This window comes from Haemaphysalis longicornis, unplaced genomic scaffold, assembly GCF_048455015.1.
Source record: "Haemaphysalis longicornis isolate Haplotype H1 unplaced genomic scaffold, Haemaphysalis longicornis Haplotype H1 scaffold_1, whole genome shotgun sequence".
In the NCBI taxonomy this organism is placed as follows: Eukaryota; Metazoa; Arthropoda; class Arachnida; order Ixodida; family Ixodidae; genus Haemaphysalis; species Haemaphysalis longicornis.
This window is the reverse complement of record NW_027526203.1, coordinates 399,385,995-399,405,286: the sequence shown is the minus strand read 5'-3', so window position 1 is coordinate 399,405,286 and position 19,292 is coordinate 399,385,995. Positions and strand designations below refer to the sequence as shown.

General features: G+C 45.9%; 1 protein-coding gene across 1 annotated transcript; it reads right to left on the bottom strand.

Moving 5' to 3' along the window:
- Positions 1–323: 323 nt before the first annotated feature.
- On the bottom strand, positions 324–18,910 carry Maf1 (repressor of RNA polymerase III transcription Maf1). The gene is made up of 6 exons (XM_077686776.1): positions 18,354–18,910; positions 15,530–15,679; positions 15,319–15,475; positions 8,360–8,604; positions 3,409–3,495; positions 324–519 (listed from the first exon to the last, which is right to left on the bottom strand). Exons 1-6 carry the CDS (start codon positions 18,434–18,436, stop codon positions 495–497), a joined length of 747 nt encoding a protein of 248 aa, XP_077542902.1. The 5' UTR covers positions 18,437–18,910; the 3' UTR covers positions 324–494.
- Positions 18,911–19,292: the final 382 nt, after the last annotated feature.

The window sequence follows — 19,292 nt, the reverse complement described above, 5'->3', positions numbered from 1 at the left end:
AAATCCTTGGGGTTTATTGCTTGTGCCCACCAAAGACAAAGACAAAAAAAGAGAATAAAAAAGCAATCTTCACAGCATTCACAGCAAACAATTATTAAGTGGCACCGGACATCCCACAACCGCAAAAAAAAAATGCCAGAAAAACCAGCACTTGGGTGTCAATTTTCACACCCAATACTATGGAAGCAGTTCGAATAGGCAGACCTTTAGGAACCGGGAAATGTGGCAGGTAGGTGTAAAGGAGTGATGGGTGAGACAGGTACTATATGCCATGTTGGACTTTAAAAACACGTAGCTAAAATCTCTGACTGTACAGCGTAAAACTGGTGAGGTACATAATGCACTCTTATGTACAAATTTTGAGTAATATACCATGTGATCAGCCAATCATGAATTGTGCGTGTGAATGGAAAATGCAGTGCAAAGGTGGACGGGAGATTCGGACGGTGGGTCCGGATCCAACTTGCACAGGTGCTGCATGCGGAGGTTCTCACTCAGAACGCCTCCTGGGTGGCACGGCTGGAAAGACAAGAGAAGGCAAGACCAGTGCAAGCGCTATGGCCGCCATTCCATCTGGGCTGGCAATATCATGAGTGACGTGAAAACGAAATGAGTCCATTGCAGCTCTGCCCACTTATCGTCTTCTCCCCTTCTTCAGGTCTTGTTTTACGTGCGGAGTGACCCACCAGTGGGAGTGGGCCATTCGGCATATCTTTCAGGTGCGGTGTGACTCACTGGTGGGTCACACCGCACCTGAAAAATTTGAAAAATGCTGAAATGTTTGCGAGCAGCAGAAAATATGCATGAAATGTATTTCAAAAACTTTGGAAAAATGTTGGTGAGCAACACAACAGAGAAATAGGCTGCCCCTCGGCACCGTGAAAACAATAGCGGTGCCCCACGTCCAATGCAATATATAAATATACATTGGTTGCATTTTCACACCTCAGATGGCAGCACATCACAGAGCGTTCCCGAGCGTGGGTCACCGGTGAGTCACACCACACGCAGCGTGAAAACGTTCTCATTGAGGGGGTCACTGCATTTAACACCAGAAATGTATTCTTCTTTATCGCATGAAGTTATCGAAGTGATGAAGCTATTGAAATTACGAGCAGATGCATGCTCGTAACTTCGCTGCCGCATAGAAGGAGCACAGGCCATGACCCACCAGCGACCCACAACACAGTGAACGTGTTAACCATAGATGAAGTTCTGCCGTATACACAGGACTAAAAAGAATGAAGGCCCAACCAAGATGTTTGTTACCAATGGTGCCGATGCTAATAATATTCCACTACCTGCTTTCTGCTCACACGGCGAAATGCATTTGGCCATGGAACTTGTGGGAAACCCGGAGTTCTGGTGCATTCCCCATTCCTCGCAGCCCATTGCCGAGACAAGAGGAGACGGTCCCCTCTCCCTCTTCGGCGGCCGCGCGTCTCTCGCCGCGGGGCAGGCGTGTCGCGGCGGTGGCGCGGCGGATCCCCCTCACGTGTCGGGGCCCCAGAGAGCCGGTCCGAGTGCGCGGGACAAGGGAAGGGGTTTTTGGGTTGCAGCGGTCAGACACCACAGACGTGACTACTGGAGCTCCCGCTTTGCCTTCCTTTGTCTGCCCCCACTGTGCCTTTCTCCTGACCTTCGCCAGTCGGCTGGGTCAGGACGAGCAATGAGTCTAACTACGTTACTGGAGCACCCAATAAACGCGGGTTTGGCCATTTCGTTGTGTCTTGTGTGTTCCTTGCTGTTCTCTGCCGCTACGCCAGTTGGCGGTCCGTGGCGGAGTTCAGTGGAGCTAGCCTTGCGGCCAGCCATCTCGAGTGCGAGATGGGTCGCCGTAAGAACCCTGGTCCCCACAAATTCCAACATGGAGGTATAACGCAAACTAGGCTGACCAAGAGCTATGCTTTGACAGCTAGACTGTCTCAAAGTGAGAAATAGAAATACTGATGGAGTAACATTTGTGGGGACCTTCTCAACGCCTATGCCTTGTTTGTGCACGTGGCCTAATTTGAAGGTTGAAGGGGCGGCAACCTTGGCCAGCAGTGTAGCCACATGCAGCCTCGCTCCTCCCTTGCAAACCATCCTCGACACACACCGGGACTTGCTAACTGTGGGGATGACTTTCCCTGGTCTTCCGCCGGCACCCTCTTTCATGGAGGAGCCCCTTTCCACTGAGCCCAATTCAGACAAACATTCTTGCTGAAGCCTAGGAGTCTGTACTGCGCGCAAGTGCTCAGTCATGCACGAGTCTTGGGACAGCACTTTGTGGCCATGCAGCTGGGTGGCAAGGCAGCTCTGAAAATAGCTAGACAGACCTGCCCCCCGAGATTGACCCCATAAGCTAATCCACCAGCTGTAATACGAGGCATTCTTTCATTTCCCACATTTCACAGTCCGGAAAGGGACACTAATTACTATTGGAAGCGCATTTTATTGCGCTTAGAAATTAACCACAGAGAAAAAGAGTGCGCTAAATGTTTTCAAAACTGACGATGCCTCACGCATAGTGTTTTAAGACTTAACAGAGAAAATGTAAGCTGGGAAGGTTGATGGAAATATGTTCTCCCTCTCAGCAGCAAGAATTCTTCACAGTTCAGAGAACTCAAACCATTTGCAAGCTGCAGCTAGCCAGACATTTTAAAATGCAAGAAGCTAGTGCCCTATGAGCTTGGTTTCCACATTCTCTAGGCAAACACCACTGCCCAGCAGCTACATTATACATTTGTCAAGCTAAACAGCTCCAAATGGGAAACAGCCACAGAAAACTCTTGCTACAGCAAACAAGGCAAAGATTCCAAAATATAGCCAAAATCAAATGAGAAATCGCATCCCAAATGTGCAAAGATGTGCAAATTAACTACTACTTTGCTCGCTGCCAAATAGTTCAGGCAGTAAAAGAGAATTTTTACTTAGGTGAAATGAACTGCAGCAGCATAGCCTGCACCACTTTCATACTGACTATATGGCTTGCTCCTCAATAGCCAAACAATCCACCAACACTAGCCCACTGGCCCATTGCACCGCGGCAACGACGTAAAACCAGGGTGTTGGAACAAAATGAAAACCGAAACCGCAAACAAAAACATAACATTATTATTTCATTCAGGAGCGAAACCGAGTCGGCATTTCTTTCTATGAAGTTTATTGGAATTCGAAGTTCCACCATTTCGTATTCAACTCAATATTAAAATGATTTGCCACCATTTGGCACTAATCAAGTCAGGCTGAATAATTTGAACTATCTGCACAGCTCAGACAAAATGCAAAAACTAAGAAGCAACAGACCGCACTGCCAAACTGCCTAAACAAAAATTGACTGTCAGGGTAATCCCCCATTTATGGTTCCCAGCGCTGCTGCTGTTTTTACACAGATTTGGACAAGAACAGAAGAAGAGTAAGTCTCACCTGGAGAAGTCAGCAGCAGAATCCTCCTCCAGATCCATGCCCATTGCATGTTCCAGCTCATCTCGACCATATTCAAAGCTGTTTGCACTGTAAAGCAACGTCATGCAGCACAGATTTTGTAATTTGTGCTAAGACTAGACGTAAACGAAAATTGACAAAGCAAATGCCACATATAGTCATACAATACAATGAAATGCAATGGTAATCACATTGAAAGACTAAAGGGGACTGACTGTATAGGAAACTATGCCACGTAATGGTGCAACAAGACGTTGACAGTCAGTCGCTTGCCCAACTCCCGGCAGCACTTTCTTTTTATCCAACGTCCTCAAAACTGTGTATGTCAAAGAACATAATGGTGAATGAGTGCATGCATATATGTTGGGCAACTCTTCCGTTCGTTACAATATCGCATCAAACACTCTCTTCTATAGAGAACGTGTGACAAAACAGTGGTACCATTACTGCAAACCCAGATAGAAAGGTGTGTCTGCATAACTGCAGCACTGAATGCAGCAGTGACACCGCATTGATTCATGATATCACATACCAATTGCTGTGCTGTCCAGTGTACAATTATTAGCACACAAAGAATTCAGTTGTGACTTTCACTGCAGTCACACGTTCAAAACCAGCAAGAACGCCAAATGAGCCCTTATATAATGTACAGTATTTATTCTAATACAAGGCGAGGTTTTTTTTTCCAAAAACCGGGGCCTCAAAGTCTATCCCCGCCTTATATTTGAGACATTTTAGGAAAATAGGTTCAATATTCGCTTCGGCGTGGGGAAAGGCACACTATCATTGAAAATGAAATCATTTTCCAAAATTTCACTTTGTAACACAAGGACATGTTTGCCCTGGAACCTGGAGCCATCGCCAGGAAGAAAAAAAAAAAAGTGATCCGACGGCAGATCAGACTGCAAAACAACCATCACAAACTGCGAGAACACCAAGGTTGAATTATGTGATGTTGCAAACAAATGAAACCAGAAGCACCAACAACCCAATATGTTCCAATCCACAAGCGGAGTTGAAAGTCAGAATGTTCCGATGCCAGCGCCATCCCATGACGCACTCCTCACTTGTGTATACCTGTCGGCGTGCATGCAAGCTTTGCCTGTCGTTCGTCTTGCGTGGCATTTGACTCCACTGGATTGCTTATGAAGACCTCTGCAAGTTGGCAAGTTACTATAGCAAGACGTCGCCACTGAGCAATGCTGGGGAACTGTGGAGCAGGCAGGATATAAGTCAACCTTGAAAACAATGTGTGGCGTTAATGAAACGATGAAAATGAAAAAAAAAAAAAAAAAAAAAAAAGGTTCAGGCACCAGCTACAGCACGCAGCCTCAAAGGCCCACGCAGTTCACCGACGAGCTGGATTGAGAGGAGTGCAATCCTTCCGCGATAAACATGGTGCAGCAGAGGCCTTCTTTGCCTGTGCTGCGACATGAAAAACTTTATGGCGACTGCAACTGAAGTTAAAGAAAGTAGCCTCCCGAAGTAAAAGAAAGCCTGAGTAAATTCATCAAAGAAACAAGGAGCCATAGTTTGGCTGTGACAGCAGAAGTGTTGCAGATAATGGCATGAGAGTTCGCATCGGATCGCAGCACCTCCAGATCAGAATTCAAGAACAGCCGAAGCTGGCCACAGAAGTTCATGAAGAGCGCCGGCTTCCTCCTTAGAATGCAGTCTTCTAAGCTTCCCAAAACCATGGTGGCAAATTCTTTTTTAAGAAATGCTGCATTTAAAACTCGTTAGTTGACACTGAGGACAGTGAACTTTTGGAGCATGGAAGCAGCAAGGAAAGCACCAATATATCAGATGACGATAGCTAGAGATTGTTGGATTGCTGTAAGTACCAAACGCACTTACACAGCTACCTCTTGTGCCTTTTTGAATTTGAGAATTGAAAAAAAAATTTCAGCTGGTTCTTTTAACTGATATAAGTGTGCAAGATTTTTCTTTTTATTGAGTCCTTCAACTCCCCCCTCGCCTTATAATCGAATAAGTACGGTAATGTAAAGGTTCTTCATACCGTAAGCACGCCTGCGTGCACACCATGGCACAAACTAATTTCATTTGTGTAGTAAAATAGAAGCGCAACGGCAGCCGCTGAAGTCTTCAAAGACATGCCGTATGCACTTTGCCAGAATTAAACAATAAACGAACCCCGCATTGCCATCATATGTGCGAGCAATTTTTTTTTCTGTGCGCAATAGGAGCTCATTGTCAGCCACTGAAGTCGTCAAAGACGTGAAGTACTTACACACTTTGCCAGCGTTAAACAATCAACAGACCCTGCATTGCCATCATATATGCGAGCAATTTTCTTCTGCGCGCAATAGGAGCTCAATGGCAGCCGCTGAAATCCTCAAAAACATGCAGTAGGCATTTTGCCAGCATCGAAACAACGGCCCTTGCATCGCCAACATATACGCGAGCAATTTTTTTTCTGCCCCATCAGATAGCTGATGACAGGATTCCGTGCTATCACATGCGAGTCTATTTTTGTATTTAATGGTTAGAATAGAAACTGGCTGTCATTCGCTGCACCCATGAAGTTTGTTACACGAGGACTACCTGTTGATGCCGGTGAGAATAGAAGGCTGTGGGCACCGCACCAGTGCCACTGATGAATGATGATGAGTGCGTCAGATCAGAGCTGCCATTAGGTCCCAGGTTCTACAGTACAGTCACAGTACAAGCCACCGAGGTGCAGTGCGCTGAACGTGAAAAAATTTGTTGTTAGTGGTTACGTCTGTGCGCAGAAAATACCTTCCCCACACAGCATCTTGCCCAGCCAACTTCTTAATTTGCGAAGCTTGCATGTATCAAATAAGCGCACAAACAAGTTTTCAAGATCAGACCGGTTACCGTATTTATTCGAAAATAGGTCGAGCACGAATATAGGTCGACCCCCTAAAAATTGAAGTCGCCGAAAAAAAAAAAAATAATATATTCGATTATAGGTCGACCCATACTTTTCAGAAAAAACTTGAGGAAACTTTTTAAAACTCCCATTTATTTACAACGCGGTCACCTCACTGGTCGGAGCCACACACTGCGTCGTCGTTGGAACTTGCGCCGCATGCGCCGCAGTTCATTACCCACCCCCGCCCCCGACTGGCTTTGAAGGCTGAACGGCCAATCCCGCCTCGCAGCGCTAACTGTTGAGCTTTGGTCTGAATATCTTCGCAGGACACTCGGTGTCCTTTCGCACGCTCCTCTTCCACGTGCAGCCGGAGTTTTTTCTCGAGAGCATCGTGCCTCCCACCACGAAACGCACGACGCAGTCCCCTACAAGCAAAAAGTTCGTCCCGCTGTTTCCGCCATCCCCTGATCAGCTTTTCATTAACGACTAACTCTCGCTGAGCGGCGCAGTTGTTCAAGTTCTCAGCAAACAGGATCACCCGGCGCTTAAAGGCTTAAAGTCCGACGTGACATCGCGAAATGTGCACGAGAAAAACGTTGTGTGCGGAAATCACAACGAAGCAAACACAAAGAAAGCGCATGAAACGGAGAACGGGAGATAGTAGAGACAGCGAGCGAAGCAGGCAACGCCGTTCCGTTCACGAGGTGGCTACGCTAGGTGGCGAAAGTCACCTTTACCCCCACCTGGCTCCGAAGACACCAAGCCAAGCCAATCTGGCTCTCTAGCCAGTACGTCAGCTCGCTCGTGTCCGGTTCGGCCGCAGGTAATGCGTGATAGCCGGCAGTGACTGTGGGTGGTTTTCTTACGCTGATTGTTTTGTTATTTTTTCCTTTATTTTCTTGCCTGTCTTTGATCTAGATGCTCCGCGCTGCCGCCTCAAATTGAGGAGCGCCGGGCGCGACGGAGAAACGGTTCGCTCGGTGCGCTCGCCATGTTTGATCACGACTATAGGTCGAGGTTCTTCGGTCACGATTATAGGTCGACCCTCAATTTTTAAGCACATTTTCGGAAAAAAAAAGGTCGACCTATATTCGAATAAATACGGTACTTGAGCTCACAGTGGTGCTAGTCCTACATAGTTTCCAAGCAGGAAGCAGATACCATTAAAAAGAAATTGCTAGAGACCTAATTTGTAGCAGCATGAGACTCCCACCTAACGTCTGCTTAGTGAATGCATAGCTGCACATTCCCCCAGCCACTGACAGGGCATATTCGTCGCACTACGACAAACGACCTGGCTCCCATCCTGGCCCGCACAGTGCGCCATCAGAACTCCTTCGTTCTGCGTGTCCTCCCAAGTGCGGAGCCTCTGCCACCAAGCAGCGCACCATTTGAGGAAAACAGTCCGCTGAACCCACGCCTCTCCCCCTCTACATCCTTTTCTTCTCCCTTCCCCTCCACCCCTTTTCCTGTGCTGTAGGTCGGTGTGCGGGGCTTCTCCGTATAGGCCTTTGGACTATCCAGCACGTCCCAAGCCTCCTGGGTTGAAATTAAGTACTGCTACTGTTGTTGTCACATTTCCGGAAGCCTCCCCGACATAAAAAGTGTGCTTGCTCTTGCACTGCACAGCGCCTTTGTCCTCATTCGAGTCCCTCAAATATTCCGGCCCTGTACATCTTGAGAAAACCAGCCTGTTTAATTACAGTTGCCACTATTGTGAAGGCCTGCCTACAGTAGCAAGCGGCAGCCATGATGCGCCTCTACCTGCCCACAAGGCTGGCACGACCGTTGGTGGCACTGCTATGACGTGGCAGTGCGACCGGTGTCGCACAATCGTATGATTGCCCCCCCCCCCCACTTCAATACAAACACTTGACATTACAAAACAGTCTAGCTCAAACTTCGGGCATTCCCTGCACTCACCGCTGTAGCTCAATGACTAAGGCGTTAGAAAGCCCCCCCAGTATGAATGTAAATATAACAATATAATCCACCGCAGCCTCGAGCGACAAACAAATTGATGAAGCAAGCTCTTGCATTTTTTTTTCCCCGCAATTCAATACCTATGTGGTTTACCTCACGGCACGGCAGGTGAAGAACACAATGCGCTTGAGCCGACGGTTGTAGAAGAAGTAGTTGAAAGACCAGAGGCAGCCGTCTTCTCCATACGGATCCGATGCCAGATCCGGATTGTAGCTGAAGATGTCACACTCAGCCAGAGTGATCTCACTGTCCATGGCAGCCCACAGGCGGGCTCGCAGCGCACTGTAGGCCTGGTTGGCCGTCGCAAAGAGGTTGCTGTCCACGGCGTTCATCACCCACTGCACAAACCGCACCACGTAATAAGAGGCATTAACAGAGTGCGATGCACGCTGAATGGCTCCAGTGAAAATATTTGCCCCGCATGCATCCCCCTCCACCTCCATTTCCTTCAGCTCATTATACCTGCCCATGACGGCATGGTGGCTAGAGGCAAAACCAAAGCAAGCTGTCGATAACTTGGGCTGCTACGCAAGTTTCCCATAAATGCTCCCACGCCACTGGAATATTCATTGAAAAATACAGCTAGTTATCAAGCGGCTCACATCAGAATTAAAGATAGTCGGTAAAAAGAATGGCATTGCAAGAGAAAAAAGTAGCAGTAGAGTCGCACCAACACCCACTAATCTATTCAATTGCACCAATGCCTTCTGTGTACCAGCAGGCATGCAGCAAAGCAGGAATAGCTGACAAAAAAAATCATGCTAGGAGCCACTGTTTCAGGCAATCGATGCACAAGTAGAACAATAAAATCGATATTTTTTGCAAGTTCATTCAAGCCCAAATTTACTGAATCCAAAGGAAATTTAAAAATAGCTTCACATGCTGTTCCCTCAATATACAAAATTTAGCTACAGCTTAACAGAACAGCCATGAGTTGCAAGTGATTGTTCAATATTTTTAAGAAGGAAGTAAAAACACAGTGGTAAGCACATTAAAGTAAGAACACAGTGGTAGAAACACCAACACAGGTGGTGGAGTGTTGTATCAGGCACTGTAGTGCAGATGCCCGCTGTGCCGACACCGAGCTGCAGTTTTGACGGAACAATTGTTGAAGATAGGGTACACACAATATTACCACAGAAGTGCTCTCAGCTATCTGCGACTAAAAACACAGCTGATTAGAAAAGGCCAAACAGCAGGACAACTGCAGCATGGCTGCAAAAGAATCTCCAGTCCAAAAGCAAGTGCCGTCAAAGCTTGAGGACAATTGTAAAGAAATAAAAAAATTCCATAAAACCAATTATATATATATATATATATATATATATATATATATATATATATATATACACAGGGTTTGGAAATGAGGGGCTCGTTAGGAAATACAGAAAGAAATGGCGGCAGTCTACAACGCCAAAGAAGGCATAGGGGAATGGTTAGACTATTTTTTACCGTTAGTGACGCTACATTACTATGTTTTTATTAATTACGTGAGAAAGAAAGAAAGAAAAACACGCGCCCAAAGTGGGGACCGAACCCACGCTTTTCGATTAGATCTCGAATGCCTTACCAATTCGGCTATCTGGGCGACTGTGTTCTCCTTCACTTTCTGGGGTATTTATATTTACTACAACTGTATCTGACGCTTGAGGGTGGTAGCCAGCGTCACACAGACTACACGGGGAGAATATATACATATACATATTATATATATATATATAAAACCCCACAACCAATCAAGCAATAGATTTACGCTAAATAGTCATTATGCAGGCTACCCTGCACAGTGCAGCGACCAGCAAATTTACTTCAGTACCATTTCAGCACACCTAATGTCAGATCAGGTGTTCTTGTTTCTGCCGTCAATAACTATTAAAGGGGCCATGCAGACAAAACACAAGTTTGGCTCATTCAAAAGATTGCCTCGTTAGAATCGTTGATTTGATTGTAGTTTGATTGTAGGGTTTAACGCGCCGACGCAACGCAGGTGATGAGGCACGCCGTAGTGGAGGGCTCCGGATTAATTTGGACTGCCTGGGGATCTTTACGTGCACCGAAATCTCGTACACACGGGCATTTTAGCTTTTCGCCTCCATCAGAAAAGCGGCCGCCGGGGCTGGGAATTGAACCCACGACCTCGTGCTCAGCAACGCAACGCCTTAGCCACTGAGCCACTGCGGCGGGTTGCCTCGTTAGAATCATACTGACCCCACTTTCAATGTAAACTTCACTTAAGTAAGCTATATAAAAAGGAAATTAATTGCCACACGACTAGCTAGCTCATTTCCCGCACTAGAACGTATAACGTAATATGCACAGCTGTGCGATTGGCTGAGGCCAGCAAAAACAGACGCTGTTAGGCAGGGCTTATAAGCTTGCATAACGAGCTTTTTTCGCCTAAATGTAATGCATATTCATTTTGTAGCAGCAAGAATGGTGGGGTAAACAGTGAAAGTTACGATAGTACATGTGAACATGCAAGCACCAGTGTGTACTGCTGTTGCTACTGCACGCACAATGCTTGTTATAGCAGCAAAGCAGTGCGGTGCTTTGGGGTTGTCTCACACGACACTGGCCGATTGGCTTAAAGGAGCCATGAAGAGAAAACAAAAGTTTGTTTTATTCGAAATATTAGGTGTTTCATAGTACCCCAAGCGCTTTCCCGGAAGCAAATGATGCTTTATTCACTGAGAAATGAGGCAATTTAAGCCAAAATTTTAAATCTCCCGCTAAAACTGCACATTTGGTGACGTGAACAAATGGCGTCATACGAGCCGGTCCATGAAACAGATACTTAGTATGTCGACTCCATATAGCACCCACACGCGGGCAACTCGTGCCAAAACCGAGACGGCGGCCATTTTAAAAATACTATTAAAACCTAGTGCACCCGCAGCCCTAGTCATGGAATCGCCTGATCCGGAGAACAAAACTCTCGCCGCGGAGCTAGGGCTTGCATTTAACAACCTCACACCACTTGAATGCTCAATGCTTCTAAGTGCACGAGCGGCAGGAGTTGTTGGATACGCGGTGGACGGGAAAGTGACCATTCCGCGATAGCCACAACAGACGAACGCCCTGCCGTCGGCACCGCTGCCTCGTCAGCCCCGCCGCGACGGACGAATACAGACTGGTACGTATGTGCCGTATTTTTATTACGGTTAATAATAGTTCAATTTCAGTAGCAGTATCGCTTATGCCATTTGGCCGGTGTCGTGTATGGAAAGCCATTCGCGCGAGCTCTCTGCTCCGACCAGAAAGATACGAGCGTCAATGCGCGCTGTGTACGGCATTTTTTCCCCCAAGGTCAGAGCGCTTACGGCGATTTGACGAAGTCGGCGACGAGCGCCAGCATGTCCCAGGAGTGAGCTAACGTAAGCGTTCCTGCCGTAATCACTTCGTCGGAAATTAGGCGAGCACACTCGTATTTCCTTTAGCTCCCTTTCTTCTCCGTTTGCAAAGTTCACAAAACGTAGCCACTTGCTTCGCCGCGGTTCGTCGTTTGGCAGCACATGAAAGGAGATCTCTTCACCGGCGGGGATGTCGCACTTCCTCGACGATTTGCCCGTACTACATGGGCATTTCAAAACGTAGCAACGAAATTTCATTGTAAAGTACTCGAACAAACTGAAGTTTTCAGTGGTTGTAAACTGGAAACGAGCTCCTAACAATAGCAGCAAGCCAACACCATTCCGAAACTGCGACGACTGTCACTATCTCGTCGCTGCTTGCTGTTCCTTACTCCCCTCGTTTCTATTTTTACCTTCGCTGGTTGGCGATATGACGGCAAACCTCCTGTGAAGGGATTACGATACCAAGCAAGGTCGCGGCTGTGCGTGCTGGGACGGTTCGTTGGCCCCGAAGAGCCTCGAACCCGAATATTTGTCTGCGCGACGGTGACGACGGCGAGATGTCGAGTTCGGCTGGCGGTAGTTTCGTACGCATTGGCGCACACGCTTGCGTGTTTATTCGGAACTTAAACCGTTTACTCCACCGTTCTTGGTGTCATAAAAGGAATGTGCAGTATGTTTAACGGGCATATAGCTCGCTATGCAAACTGTAAGCCCTGCCTAACATGCGTTTGCTTTTGCCGGCCTCCGCCAATGGCAGAGCATTCTCGAGTGACATCATAGGTTCTGTTGCGGAAAATGAGCTGGTGGGTCGCATGGTCATTTCCTTTTTTCCTAATTATGTAGCTTATTTGAGCGAAGTTTGCGTTATAAGTGGTGTCGTTATGGTTCTAACGAGGCAACCTTTCGAATGAACCAAACTTGTGTTTTCTCTTCATGGCTCCGTTAAGCGACGCTGTCTTATGTGACCTTGTTTGTTGAGCATGCCCAATGTTTCACGAAACGATTACTACCAGCCATTACAAAGACAAGCCAGATGCAAATACAGTCACAAAGCAAAGGCGGACAGCGGTCCTGCACAGTATGGTGGTGCCATCTAGTAGGACTGACAGTAAACAAGGTGTTCCACAGTCTGCAGCAGACTAAACAGCGCACTAACGTTCGTTTGAAGACCTGTCCTGGTTACGCCATCGCAGACATCATGAAACACACGATTTGGTGGGACAATCAAATTTTAACTTAAATTTATTAATTTCTCACTGAATAAAGCATCGTTTGCTGCTGGACAAGTGGTAGGGGAACTATATAACACAAAATATCTCAAATTAAACAAACTTGTATTTTGTCTGCATGTTAACTCTTTAATTACGGCGCCTATTCAAAATTGTTCAATCTGAACAATACCTTGGGGGCACCTTTTCATTGCGTCCCAGGCGTTGCTGGAACAAGTAAAGCTATTTGGAGTTAGCTCAGAAAATGCCCTTTCAAAATCAGTTTTGTTTTCATTTTTCAAACAACAGCTTCATTTTTGACAAGGGTTTGCATCACCTGGGTGTGGAAAAGGGGCGTGGTCATCCTGTGTCACTGTACCAACGAAGACTGTGTGCCACTTGTAATCACTCTGCATCAGCGCTTGGTTTTTGTTATCAGGACATGAATGGTGAATCAGAAAATTATTTTCAATCGTCAGGTTTGCACTGTGACAGTAATAATTCCTGAAATCGGCTGAAAATGTCAAGCAGAGCCTGTTTACAAAGCTACTTTATGATTTTAGGCAGTTTTATTGCCTTTGCACACGTTGTACTAAGTTGTGTTGTAGTTCTACTTAACAAAAGACCATTCGCAAACAGTTTACAACAGTTTCGGTTTCGTTTCTGCATCAAGAAATTCATACTTGGCACTACTACACAGTCACCCAACTTCAAGCCTACCTGCCATGGCACCTAAAGCGTCCGCGACTGACCCTCGAAAAAAGCATGCCGCTCCTGATTTCACCCAACCCTAACCGAATTTCTGCGATAGCCAGATATCTGTTCCTACGAGGAGAGTGCTTCAAACCGGCCTTACACACCGCCAGCTGTTCGCCTGCCAGTTTCGTTTCCATACGAGGGTATCTCCGGAGGTCTAGTGTTGCTTCTTAGTTGAACAGTCTATCCGGACGGAGACTCCAGTAAGTTTTGTACTGTTTCATTTCAAATATTTTAGGTTGCACTGCGATGCAGGAGGCTTGCAGTGCTGATCTTTTTTTATCGCGCAGCAGCTACTCTACTAAAGTTTGCAGGGCACAATTCTAGATCTAATTCCTGCAAGCAAGGCTACAACAGCAAGTCAGAAGGTGATAAACTGAAAGTTTATGTTTTGAGAGAAAACTGTAAGTGAACGTCAACAAGCATCAACCACCGAGTTTCGTTTTCAACTCCATGAACATTTTGACGCATCGTGGGCTTGCCCCGAATACTGTGCTGGCCGTAAGTGCAAAGCCAGTCATTGACAAGATGTTTTTACATCACGCCGAGACAAATTGGTGCCTCTGATAATCTCAAAGTGCCAGATTTCTTCCACGGAACCACCCGAAATTGCAGTTTGAAATGGAGGTTGGGCTTCACCGCATGGCATGAGCACCATACATGCTAACATTTATTCTTTATTATTTGACAAACTGTTCCATGCAAGTCATTTTTCTAGGGCGTGTTTTTGAAATGTTTCCCTACAAAATGTATATTCTAACTTTTTTTCTACTACCGGTGGTTTGTTATAAAAAACTTTTTTTATCATTTTCTTCGACAACTTGAAAAAAATTTATTTTGATATTCTTTTTTCACAACTCTGATGTATGAAAACATTTTAAAAACTGGTGTTGTTGGAAAGGCCATTAAATAATCTGCATTTTTTGTTTCTGTAATTAGTGCCTAACTAATTTTTTTTTAGCAGAGAAAAAGTTTTCTTGGACGCCAAAAAATCAGTCAATTTTCCTGCGGTCACGAAAGACGCGAAAGGCACAGACGGCTTCAAACGCGGCACTTATTGAAATTTCCTTATAAATCTAGTTCACAGCATGATGTCGCGAAAATGTGATGGCACTGGCATTGGAAGTGACTGCTGTTAAAATAACAAGAACGAGTAAAACAACAGCCAATTGCTCATGTTAAATAACAGGCACAAACCATAACACAAAGATAATGCAGCAATAAAGATGAGGCATCAGGCCATGTGGTGGAAATTGCCGGCTATAATTGCAGTGGTTTTAAAACTGTAGGCATCTGGCCAGTGAACACCTACAGTTTATCTGCTTTGTTTATCAACACAAAGGAGGTGTGTGCTGTTTCTGCATGAAATTGGGGTCACATAAAATGAGCCCTTGGCAGTGGCAACACCCCCACATGCAATGTTTTCATTATGACTCAATGCATGCAGGCAGCCACTACGTAGAAGCACCACATACGGCCCATAATGTCGGTCACTGGAGTGGCACAAGAATTGGAACTTGAAAGCACACGAATAACGGGGACAGATGGGAAGGACACACACAAGTGCTTGTGTGTGTCCTTCCTATCTGTCCCCGTTATTTGTGTTTTCCATGATGCAGCAACTAGCCCAACTTGCGGTATTGCTTCAGCACAAGAAGGACCAGCAAGTAGAACCAACTGGGGGGGCTCAAATCAGAAGTCCCTACGAACAGCGCAGACTGAAATGGGTGCTCACGTCGAGGCTGGGCTCGCGGCTGAACTCGTCGCTCTTGGCCTGGCTGAAGTCGTAGTCCGGGTGGAAGGATGCATTCAGGGTGCCAATCAGGTGGAACAGCGTCTTGCGGCTGATGGTGTCACACAGCTGGCACTCCCCGTCATCACTCTGGCTGCGGCTGCACGAGGAGAGCCAGGGTCAGAGCGACCTCGCACCCCGTGACCGGCCTCACCTGTACAGCCTGCTTGGGCTCTGGGACACCGGAACGCTCTGCGGCGGGGACAGAGCCTGCAAGTCGTTCGGACTGCCTCCCGCTTCGGCATTCATGGTCTTGAACAACCGCTTGTCACTGCCCACCATCTTACAGGAGTAGCTCTCAATCCTGGCGGGGAGGAAATAAAAATAAAAAACAAAAGAAACAAACCCCTTCCCAGTGAGGGGCTGTTCCCTGGTAATGCTTTGGGCACATGCACAAAATTCACCAAGGTGCGTGAAATTATACTTCAAGACTGACTGAATAAAGTTGACCAAGCATAGTCTTAAGATTTTAATAACTGCTCTGAGCAGCGAGCGAATGCTTATATCCGTGCTACACAAGCATTTCGAAGGCCTTTGAATCGAATATCATTTGACTCAAATTACGAGCTGCTACACAATGTTTTTCAAAGCCATTTGGTTGAAATGGCATTTGAGTCAAAGGAGCACAACAACCTACCTTTGGGAATCTCAAAGGCCTTTGAAACACGAACGTTTATACCCTCGCACGCAGTTTCTGCATGCCGTATTACAAAAATAACGATTTACAAAGAAAATTTGGTTTTCAAAAAGCATGCTCTAATCTTTTTTGTTTTTGTTTACTATCGCTCGGTCTACTACCTGTGCTACACGAGCATTTGAATGGACATTTCAGTCGAATGGCCTTCGATCGAAATGAAAAGAGTTCTGCTGACCTACACGACAATTCTCAAAGGCAGCTTAAAGTTTCCCCGTTCGCCCGCCATGTTTTGGTGTCGCCACTGCTGCCCTGTTTCATTGTTGACAAACATTTACTGTTCGAGTTAAAATTTAAAAAAAAATTATTAGTGATTAAATTGATCACAAACTACAAGCGCACACAAAACATGAACGAAACAGCCAATATTTTTTTTTTTCACACCACCAGTGTTGAGAGTACCAAGTTACCCTGTAATCGTAGTAAGAGTGAACAAAAGCAAGTGAAAAATTATGAGGATCGTGCACTTTAAACGCAGTTTTATACCCGTGCTACACGAGCATTTTGAAGGCCTTTGAGTCAAATGTCATTTGACTCAAATGACACCTATGAGCTGCTACACGATGTTATTCAAAGGCATTTGGTTGAAATGGCATTTGAGCCGAAGGAGCACAAAAACTGACATTTGAGTCTCAAAGGCCTCTGAAACCATGTTTGGTCGTACCCTCCGGCGCAAATTTTGCATGCCGTAATTTACGAACAAAATGTGGTGTAAAGTGCACGATCTTCATAATTTTTTCTTGTTTTCGTTCTCTGTCACTTGCTCTACGATTACGAAGTAGCTTGGTAATGTCAACACTGGCGGTGCGAAAAAAGAAAAAAAGAGACTGGCTGCCTTGTGCGCACTTGTAAATCGTTGTCAATTTGATCACTAATATTTCCTTCGTTTCACATTTTAACTCTAAAATTAAATTTGTGCCAAGAACAAAACATGGCAGCAGTGGCGACATCAAAACATGGCAGGCGAACGCGGAAACTTTTAACTGCTGAATCGTCGTGTAGATCGGCGGTACTCCTTCCAGTTAGAATGGCAATTGAAATTTCGAAGGCCATTTGACTGAAATGTCCTTCCAAACGCTCGTGTAGCCTGGCAGGCGAACGCGGAAACTTTTAACTGCTGAATCGTCGTGTAGATCGGCGGTACTCCTTCCAGTTAGAATGGAAATTGAAATTTCGAAGGCCATTCCACTGAAATGTCCTTCCAAACGCTCGTGTAGCACAGCTATTACTCGTAAATAATTGTTTTTGTGATTACAGCATGCAGAAACGAGCGTTCGAGTTTAAAGGCCTTTGAGAACCCCAAAAGTCATTGGGGGTGCTCCTTTGACTCAAATGGCATTTTTCAACCAAATGTCTTTGAAAAACGCCGTGTAGCAGCTCGAAGGTGTCACATCAGTCAAATGACATTCGACTCACAGGCCTTCGAAACGCTCTTGTAGCATGGTTATACAATTACAACTTTGTACTCTCAACACCGGCAGTGCAAAAAAAGAAACTGCCTGTTTTGTGCATGCTGTGCCCGTGTATGTAGGGTATAATCAATTTTATCGCTCACAAAGATATTTTTCGGCCTACCATTAAATTTTTTTTGACAAGTCATAACAACGCGACTGGGCAGCAGCGGCGACACCAAAACATGGCGGGTGAATGCGAAGACTTTCGACTGCCTTTGAGAATTGTACATGTCGGTGGAACTCCGTGCAATTCGAATGAGATTTCAAATTTCGAAGGCCATTCGTCACAAATGTCCTTTCAAACGCTCGTGTAGCACGGGTATTATGTTATTGCGCGAAAATTCCGAATATCAATTGCTGGCTGTGGAAACAGGGTATAAACATACGCACGGTAAAGAGAGCGTTTGTTCCTTCCAAAGCGGGTCATACTTGACAATGCGCCACTACTCAAAACCACGGGCCATTATTACTGCGGTCGCTGTGTTATAACAACGGCAGCCACGATAGAGACAGTTGGCGCGAAAGGTTGCTCCGGTATACTTTTGCGTTGTTACTGCAAAAGTATCCCGGCAAGGTGTCACGGCTCAACACAAAGTAATAGTTGTAGAGGCCAAACTGATGTGAACATTCAAAAACTTAACAGCCTTGACTACACATCTCCCTCTGTACGTGATATGCCACTCAGTGATTCGAACAAGTTCCAACGGAACTAATTAGCTGTACGCATAAAACGAGGAGAGAAATAAAGGCTTCAACGCTTAGTTTTTTCGTGGAATCCTTTGAAAAAAGCTAAACCGTAACTATGCCAACTATGCCAGAAAAGTACTCACCTTCCATCAATCCTGCAATCGCCTGTCTCGAAGCACAGGGCAGCATTGATGGCTTCGAAGCGGCTACTCTCCAGGAGCTTCATGGTTGCGATGTGGTAGTGACTGTGGGAGATGTTGCAACGGTGACTGTTGACGAGCTGCTGTTCGAAAACGGACGCGAGCCTAGCAGGAGAAGTTAGATGAATAACAACGGGAATCGGGCTCTTTACTTTTCTTCAGGCTCTTGGAGCTTCCAGAACTCGTTGCAAGATCAAAACTCTGAAATTTCGACCTAAGACCAGTTATCATTACTTTAGGATGGCAGTCAATGTCTGTTTTCATCTGGTTAACAATGGCGGACTGTTTCGGGTTAGCTGCGCTGCCGCTCTGGAACGGTGTCACCGGGTTCTTCTACAAAACAGTCGAGCGCAAAGATGCCAACAGGCAACAAACTGTCCTCCCGTGCGTCAACAGGAATTTCGGTAGCCTTAAAATAAAACACGGCGCGCTGTTTGCGTCGCTCCCCTGATAACCGCGGCCGAAGACAACATACACCACCAAAATATTCGAATACTCTCGAACCCGGGGTCCCGGGGCTCATCGGGATGTGTCTTTCATTTTTTTTTTTTTACATTTTGTCTGTCACAAAAATCCTTTTCTTACCACCCCTACCTGGGAAGTGCACAAGGGCAGACAGATTACCCTGCTATCTGTTGACAGAAAGTTGAAGTAGTAATCAACTTTTTTTTCGGCTTCTTGCGCCAGCTACGCACAATAAAATTTCACCATTTTTTTGTAAATGTATTGTACTCAAATTCGCAAGTCTTAATTAATAAACTATGTTATCCATGTTATCCAAGGTAAATGTTTATTAAAGTTCAGTTTTAGTTTCTAGATGTCGCGCCAATACGCTTGCTCTTCGGGTGCTAGTTTCACTTGGTTTCACTGATGTGCCCTACT